Here is an 8,970-nt window from a genome sequence, read left to right on the forward strand (position 1 = left end):
AAAAAAAAAAAAAAATTACAAATTTAAATTTTCAGATAACATCAATAAATAAGTAAAATAAAATCAATCATGCTTTCCTATCCCCACCACCCCAGGTTCCTTATTGAATTATAAGTTAAAAATTATCTCATTTATGAGACATTTTCTCTGTATGGTCTGAAAGCTTAGAGATGAAAACTAGACATAACCTAGTTATGAGGCTTTATTATAAGCCTATTGAATGTATCTACTTTCTCAGTTGTTCAGAGTAGTAAACCATAAAGGGTTACAGGGGAGCCAGATTGGCACGTGCTTTTATTCCCACACTCAGGAGGCACAGGCAAGGAGCTCTCAGTTGGAGGCCATTCTGGTCTACACAGAGAGTTCCAGGCCAGCTGGGTTACCTAGTAAGGCCCTGCTTTTAAAACGGTGAGCGAGGGGGTCTTGTCAGTGCGGAGTTCTCCTTTGATTAGACCACATTACTTTGTTTTGGCCCATTGTGGGATAGAGAATAGTAGGGAAACTTAGGCTTGAAGTTGAGATTTTTCTTCAGAGAGACAGTGGGCACAAATCTCCATAGTTTGATTATACTGCAGGCATAGGAGTGGCCTTGGTGTGTGTAAAGTATTTCTAAAGGATCAGCTAGAGTCTGGGACATGGTGACCTTGCTTTCCTCTCAACTCTGGCTGTAGCTCTACTTCACTGAAGGGTCATAGTTCAGGAGCACTGAAGAACCAAGTAAGGGAAGTACCAGTTTTAATCTACCAAAGTATATTTGATTTTGCATACACTAAATGAGATCATTAGCTTTGTAACCCAGAGATTTAGAGCCAGCATAAATGTAGAATGGCCTTTGTTTCTGTCAGTTTTGCTCTCCCAGTGATTGTGCACATGTGTAATCCTAGACCCTTGGGACGGGTGGAGGCAGGAGGATCCGGAATTCAACTTTTTTCAGAATGGTGGTGGTGGTGTTTTTGTTTTTGTATAGAAAAAAACTGTGCGTCTTTGCTTTTACTGATTTATATTCTTCTTCTCTCTAGGAGTCTATTTTGACTGCTGTGTCAGACAAATTAAGTTTGTGGACTTCTGTGGGAAGTACCGCCTCCCCCTGATGCACTATTTGTGTTCTCCAGAATGCTCTTCCCCCTGCAGCTCTGCCTCGCACAGCTCCACGTCCCAGAGTGAGTCGGACTCAGAAGATGAGGCCAGTGTTGCCGCGCACAGGATGCAGAAGGTTCTTCTTGGTTGAGCAGCAGTGGGTGTTGACAATGCTAAAACACTAAGCAAAGATGATTCAAAAAGAAAATGAAGCTTGAAGTTGATTGGAAGCCTTAGTGTTTTCATCTTGACTGTCCGTGTAAGAGTTGTAGTGATCTATCTGTTTAGAAAGAGTCCAGTTCCGTGCTTAGGTTCTTTGAGTGTAATTTATTCTGCATGGCAGTTCAGAATTCATCAGCTGGTTGGTCACGAGTTTTACTAAGTCTTTGATCAAACACTAGAAGAATGGTACACTCTGAGGAGCAGTCACAGTCAGCCTGGAGTGGTGTTACCTGGGGCCATTGGGTTGACTAAGATGTCAGTCATCACAATTGTGCTTCCAGAGTTGTCCTGATCTGTGCTGAACACTAGGCTGTAAATAGAATGAGCGTCATCCGTTCTTGAGCCTTTCTGACCAACCAACTGGTACTGTGAGGACTGTCCCTTTTAAATGGAATTTAAACTTCAGCTCTTGTTTTGTGTGATTGTTACTAACTATATGCAGTCTAGTTGTGATGTGTTACAGTACCATAATCATAGCGAGGGTATGGAAGCTTATTCTAGAAATGATTTCAGAGAAGCCTGCAACCTGACACTGCAGAACACTTGGAAATGTGCTTTAACAGGCTAGGTAAAGAACTGTGTAGATAATACCCGAGCCCTTCAGGCCTGGAACTCTGTAGAATGGGCTGGCCAGGAACTCAGAGATCCACCTGCCTCCACCTCCTGTTGCTGGCATTAAAGGTGCGTGCCACCACCTGCCTCCATGATCATCTTAACTTCATTTTGCTAATTGCAATGATCTCTTGTAAGCATGGCTTTTACACTTGTGGGAGTGATCGATCTATTTGCCAAAAGATAGAATAATCTATAATAATATTTCCCAACAGGAAAATCTAGATGGCAAGTGATCTAAGAAAAACTGCTTTATAATCGTGGACTAAATCGAGAAAAGTTGGCCATGGTTGTGCATACCTCCAAACCAGCACTAGGAGGTAGAGGCAGAAGATGAGTTCAGAGTTAGCCTGGGCGCCATTGTGAGGTTGAAGCCAGCCTGGGATAGATACATGAAAACTTGTCTCAAAGTGGGGGTGAGTTAGGGTGGGGGTGGATTTTAACCATCAAGGGGCTGGCTTGTTTGTTGGGGTTTTCTGTCCTGCTCGGTACCCCCAGCTGTTTAGTCCCAGAGAAAAATCACACATAGATCTCTAAGTTATAAAGCTGATTGATTGGCCCATTAGCTCTAGCCTCTCACTGGCCAACTCTTTCACCTTGATTAGCCCATTTTTTTGATCTATGTTAGCCATGTGGCTCAGTACCTTTTTCAGTGAGACAGATCACATCCTGCTGCTTTGGTGATCTGGGCAGGAGTGGGAGGAATCAACTTCCTCCTTCCCAGAATTCTCCTGTTCTCATATCATTTCTACTTCCTGTCTGGTTTTCCCACCTATACTTTCTGCCTGGCCAATCAGCGTTTATTTAAAACATGATTGACAGAATACAGACAATTCTCCCGCACCAAAATGTGTCTCCTTTGCTTTTATTATATACTAAACCAAAACTTCCTCTGCATTTGAAAGAAAAACTACAACTAGATAACATGACTATTCGAAGATAGTCAGAAGTGGAGCTCATTGTGTTCATCTCATAGAACTGTTGAGCACTGAGAAAGAAATATCAATAAAACAGGACAGAAAACGCTAAAATGTTGTATCCTTAAGTGTAGGAGAAAAGTAGCAACACAAATTATTGTCATTGGAAATTAACAGATTTGCTAGCTAGTTGATTACACAATAAAAACTAATGTTAAAACTATAAATTGGAATTAGGAAATATTGACTCAACACTGATGATCAAATAAGCAGCCTGTATATAGTAGCATGAAGACTGGTTGGTAAGCACTAACAGTAGGTTCAGATCACATTAGGGCGCTGGTGATCTTGAAGAGTGCTTTGTTAGAAGCCAGCTGTATGCTGACAATATTTGCATGGTAGGTTTCTTGTATATATTGCTTTTATTTTAGTAGATTATATTAGTAGATTATAGGGTAATTCAGGGTTTGTGTGTGTTTGTATTACGTCATGAAACACGAGAGTTTCGTGGCTGCAGTTGTGAAACGCTGCTATAGTGAGTCCCCTTACCTTTTCCTCAAAATAGTGTAGTAAGATAATTTTTTTATTTAGGAATTTTCTTCCTGTGTTTATAGAAGTGATGTTTGTACTGCTAGCATAGTTAATTGTACAATAGAAGTTATAGTCTTTGTACTTCCCAAGTATGCAGCTGTGAGCTGCAGACTGCTGGATTAGGACAGGCAGTGACACTTGGGCAGTACCCAAGTGTCAAACTTGTAAATGCTTTGTAATTAGATGACTTTACTTAAACAACATAGAATATTTTCATGGAAAATGTTCAGATGATGGGACCCTATTCTTCTGGTTTAAATACTTCTAGTTTTTTGATTGATAATCCTCTAGTACTAAGTGATAGCTTGAGTAGCCTTTTAGGAATTACTTGTAAATAGCCTTGTAAGTAGAGCATCTAATGCTACTCTTTCCAGCTTCCTAGAGAGAAGCTGTACTGTTTCATCTGTCATAAATGTAAATATTCCCGCCTGTGGCATGTAGATGTATCTATCCTATGGAGTTCTTTCAATGAAGTGTTTTTTATATGTGTAGTTAAACTCTGTGAACAGTGAGCCAGGTCAGCGTGTAGCTGTCTTTTGGGCAGGGGTTGGGTTTATAGGGATAGATGCAGGGCCTTGTGCATGCTAAGCAAACTACAGTCAACGCCTAGCATAGATAGCTTTTATGAAGTCTTCTTTGGTAGCTGTTTTACTTTTTTTGTTGTTGTTTTTAATCCATCTTTGGCCTTATCCTTTACAAGAGCTGCCAATGATTGCTAAAATCTTTTTTCTTCCTTTTTCATCCTTTTCCTTTTTTAGAAAACTGATTATAGACATTAGCTTAGTGAGATAGGAATTGGCCATTTAGAATTCTGATCATCTTCTGAAGTCAGCTGAATGCCGTAGTAGTGGTAGTCTGTCTCGCTAGTTATGAATCCCATTATTTATACAGCTAATGAACTCTTAGAGTTTCAGAATTGGCAAGGGCTAATTTTCACAATACAGCTATTTTATTTTCTGAGACAGGGCCTGGCTGTGTAGCTCAGGCTAGCCTTGAACTTACTGTGTATAGCCCAGTCTTGCCTCAGCTTCCCAGCTGCTCGAGTCACAGGTGTAAACCACGGACCCAGCTCAGTAGAAGTGTGCCAGAGGGGCCTCCTGGTCTGAAAGTCTTGATGTTTAAATTTTTGTCACTAATATTAAAAATAAGCATACATTGTAAATTGACTTCAAATATGAGAAAGTTGGGGGTGATGTAAGTAAAAATTAAAGGCAACCCTCAATAGTGCAGCATGTCTGTGCAGACCAGTTCTAACAGACACTGCAAATACTGGGTTTATGAAGGCTCAAGAAGAGGCTCCTTGCTTGAATGTTAAGAAAAACAAATCTTTAGAAGCAGCAAAGGATAGGGAAAATTAAGCCAGTGAAGCTCTGTTGAGTAATAAGGAATTCTTTTAAAATTGACTTGCCAAGTGGTCTGTTGCTGGCATCTGATAACCTGGTCACTGAGTTTAATACTGTTATTATTCTATTGGTCCCTGTGCTGGAGGCTGCTCCATTGCTCTGGTAAAGTAGAGCCAGCAAGCTGTAGGCTTTCTCTTACCCTTGCTCTTACCAGAGCTGGAAAGTAGTTTCTCATTGGCCTCGTTACTAGTACAGCAGGTAGCCTTGGTGAATCGCGCTTTTTTCTTTTAAACTGTAAATTAAGCATTTAGTAGTAGCTCTTTGCATAAAAACATGTTTATTCTCTAAGTTCCCATGTGAGTGCTTATAGATATGACTATCAGTAAAAGTGTATATGTAAAATTATTTAGCTGCATTTATTTTAAAGTGCCTAATTTTTATCTAATTGATTTGCCTTTCATCTAAAAGTACATTTTAAGTATTGCTCTCCATTTAAATCAACGTACTGCGTTTTTAAGTTAGGCTAGGCAGTGTAACCCTGGTGAAGGGTGCTGTGTGACCCTGGTGAAGGGTGCTGTGTAGGCTTCAGGTGTGGGACCTATAGCATGTAACTCTGTTTCTTTGCTTAGAAAAGAAGTATTTAGTTAGCTTCATCTTCTGTATGCTAAGCATTTAATATTATGTAACATTGATTCAGTAGCATGTAGTTTTATATTTTCATCATCGTGTAATCTTTTTGATAGTATAGTTGGTAGAAGTATCCTTTGTGGTCTGAGAGTAAGTGCCTTAAGTCTTCCATTTAACTCGAAATACAGTACGTAAAGTATATTATATGGTAAATTGTCAGTGATGGCCATGTGGTCTTCTGCATTGACCTGAAGGAGAAAGTCTGATCCTGAGAGATTCCTTTGCCACCACAGGCCTGCTGGTTTCTCGGGGGGGGGGGGTCTTCTGGGGAGGGAATCTTAATCAAACTGTACCAGGAGATAAGAGCCCTCTGGAACCAAGGATCAAGCACCACCGCTACCCTGCCCCCAGAAAAGAAGTGTATCTTTTATGTAGTGTTTTATTTAAATGTATATGCTACCACAAAGGACAGGAGAAGTTTTATCATCTTAGGAAAATATTGTCACTGAGGTATATAGCATGTTGTATCACCGTTTTCCTATAGGCTGAAGGGGATAGCTTAATGTGTTTAAGTGCCACCGTTCTTTTTACATTTTTCTTGATCTCTATTTACTAAGGATTAAATTAAGCATTCCACTAACTCACAGCCGAACACTTAGAAGGTGGTCTTGATGGGTGCTGCTAGGCTTTCTCTTAGCATTAGTCAGCCTCAATAATTGATAGAATATTCAGTCTCGTGTGTGTGTTATGTGTGTATTAAATCTAGTAGCTTAGTGAAGGTTATTTACATGCAGAAAACTGTCTGCATTTACTAGAATATACTCTATTCTTTTGGCCATAACTAAATTGAATAAAATTGTTTATTCAAAACCCTAGCTGGAGGAAGAAAGTAGGATGAGGTCGGTAATGCTGTTACTGCAACCATAAGTAAGTTGATTGGTTTTGTGTACAAGGATGGTTGAGAATCCCTGTTCTCACAGTTAACATGGTCAGCACTGGTGTTCCTGAGAAACAGTGCTGACCCCAGTGGTCACTTTCTAACAGTCATGTGCAGACTTGTGCTGAGGTTTGTTGTATTCTAAGTCCATTTGGTGTTGTTAGAACAAAACACAATGGGAAAGACTGTCTGCATAACCAACCTTCGCTTTCTGTAAAGTCGGGGGCTTCAAATGCCAACAAGATGCTGAAAAGTGTTACTTCTACTTTGGTCAAATTATTATGTATGCTCTGACTTCTTTAGTTTTCAGTACCTAAAGTCTTATGTATTAGAAATATCTGTATAATTATATATATATAACTAAAATGTAACTCAGAAATGTGAATTAATAATGGAGTTTGTTTTCTGGAAAAGATATAGTCCTGTTGTATCAAATTTATGTTACCTTATAATGGCTAATATTCTAAAAAGAATGCTTAAACTATTTAAATTCTTGTGCCTCCTTCCCCCAAAGGACATGAAAAAATATGATCTTATATTAACTTTATATACTTTCTTCATGAATTTTGCCTTAAACATTGTGCCTTGTTTTATTAGATTCCAATTCTGGTCTTTGTAACAGCATTTTATTCTAAACAAACATTTATTTTAAAAAGAAAATTTATAATGCCTGTATTTGGTATATCACTGCTTATCTGTTTATTGAATTTATTTGAATACACAACTCCAAAAATAAAATGTGTATTAGCATTTATTGTGAGTGCTAGATACAAGAGAAAATCAAGTCAGAGCATGCTCCGCTGTGAGAGTTGCTTCCCCACCCTGTTTGTGTAGGTTCTAACCATCTTGCAGCCACGGTTAGTCCCAGTTTGTGCATCATGGAATGGGAACTCTATAAAAAAGAATATTCTTTTTTAAAGTTTATTATGTATACAGTGTCCTGTCTGCGTGTATGCCTGCAGGCCGGAAGAGGGCATCAGATCGTATTACAGATGATTGTGAGACACCATGTGGTTGATGGGAATTGAACTCAGGACTTCTAGAACAGCCAGTGCTCTTAAGCACTGAGCCATATGTCTAGCCCAAGAAAATATTCTTAAAACATCGTTATTGATATGTATTTAACATTCATATAAAGACTGAATTTAAAATGTTGGTCTGATAGTTTTAAAAGGTGCAGTAAATAAAAAATCTATAAAATAAGTCTGAACTTCTTAGAAAATTTATGAGCTTTTACAGCTGCTGAGCTCCTACAATTTTTGGATTTTTTTGTTAATTTGAAAGCCTTTGTAACTTTCAAATATTTTTAAATTCTTATAATCACACACGATGCCCCCTTTAGTCACCCCTATTTAGTTCTTTTACTTTCTCCTCCTAAAGCAATGCATGTGTAGCCAGGGGCCTAGTTAGTGGCTAATGAGAATGGTACCCTCATCTGTAATTAAAATTCTAGCCTTTATGTCACCTCCAATGACAGGGAGCGGCTTTGAAACAAATAATTGTTTCTTCTTTGTTTTTTATTTCTGCATCCTGTAAAAGGCATGTGGTAATTGGCCAATGGCTAGGAGTGAACCATATGGTTTGGAGATGCCAGTGGCATAATTATATATTACTTATATACATATTTTATGCAGGTGTGCACTAGAAATTTCTCTCCGATCCTAAGCAATCACAGAATCAAAGGTTCACCAGTGAGGGCCTGAGAAGACACACGCACAGTGGACAACCCCGCCATCAGGAATAGAACCTATGTTTCAACAGCTCGGAGACTACTTCAGTCAATCTCAGGTTTCAAGTCTCCTAAGGTTCTTCTGATGGGTGCTAGCCAGATTAAATACGACAGCAAGAGTACAATAAATAGCATACAGACCTACGCGTCTACTTGTTAATTGACACAGCCAGAAATCTGAAGAAACCTCAACCGAGGGTTTGCCTAGATTAGGTTGGTCATGGGTGCATCTATGAAGGATTGTCATGTTTATTAATTGATGCAGGAGGGCCCAGCCCATTGTGGTCCTGTGGTTATGTAAAAAGCCAACTGAGCAGGAGCCAGGGATTAAGCCAGCAAGTACTGGTCTTCTATGGTTGCTGTGTCAAATTTCTGGAGTTTCTGCTCTGAATTCCCTCAATAACAGATTGGACCTGGAAGTATAAGCCAGATAAATCCTTGCCCCCAGCTACCAGGTCGCTTTTTGGTCAGCAGAACAGAGCTGGTGCACCTAGTGATCTCGTGACTTTCTCATCACTGTGAACTCGGCCCACACGGGGATGGCAGTTGACACACACACAGAGCTCCACATTCACAAGTCATAGGTCCAGCTGCAATGACTGGATGTCAAACTCTGGGAAGAGAGGCTCTCGACTGAAGCTTCCAACCTTACACTAGGACATAGACCAGTGTAGACAGAGGGGTCAACTAGTTCCCATTGGGGGTCCATTGGTGAATTGCTTTCATGATTGATTTTATGTGAATGAATTATTTGCTCATCAAAGAGAAGATTCTTTTCCTCATTCCCTGGTGTCGCTAGGAACTCTCAGGTCAGATCACCTCTTCAGGTACTATTTACAAAGCAGTTGAATTGGGCTCTATCAGTACATTTAGACAAGCCCAACATCTTACACAGGTTGTGTGTGGTGTGCACGT

At 39.7% G+C, this 8,970-nt stretch overlaps 1 protein-coding gene across 1 annotated transcript in view; it reads left to right on the forward strand.

Moving 5' to 3' along the window:
• Lrrc58 (leucine rich repeat containing 58) overlaps window positions 1-7,078 on the forward strand; it is a 20,778-nt gene extending 13,700 nt beyond the window's left edge. The window contains exon 4 of the mRNA XM_005344970.2: window positions 1,020-7,078. Within this exon, the coding sequence (XP_005345027.1) occupies window positions 1,020-1,228 (209 nt within the window). The 3' untranslated portion in view covers window positions 1,229-7,078. The remainder of the gene's footprint in view (window positions 1-1,019) is intronic.
• Window positions 7,079-8,970: the final 1,892 nt, after the last annotated feature.

The sequence above is a fragment of the Microtus ochrogaster genome, chromosome 2 (assembly GCF_000317375.1).
Source record: "Microtus ochrogaster isolate Prairie Vole_2 chromosome 2, MicOch1.0, whole genome shotgun sequence".
Classification (NCBI taxonomy): Eukaryota; Metazoa; Chordata; class Mammalia; order Rodentia; family Cricetidae; genus Microtus; species Microtus ochrogaster.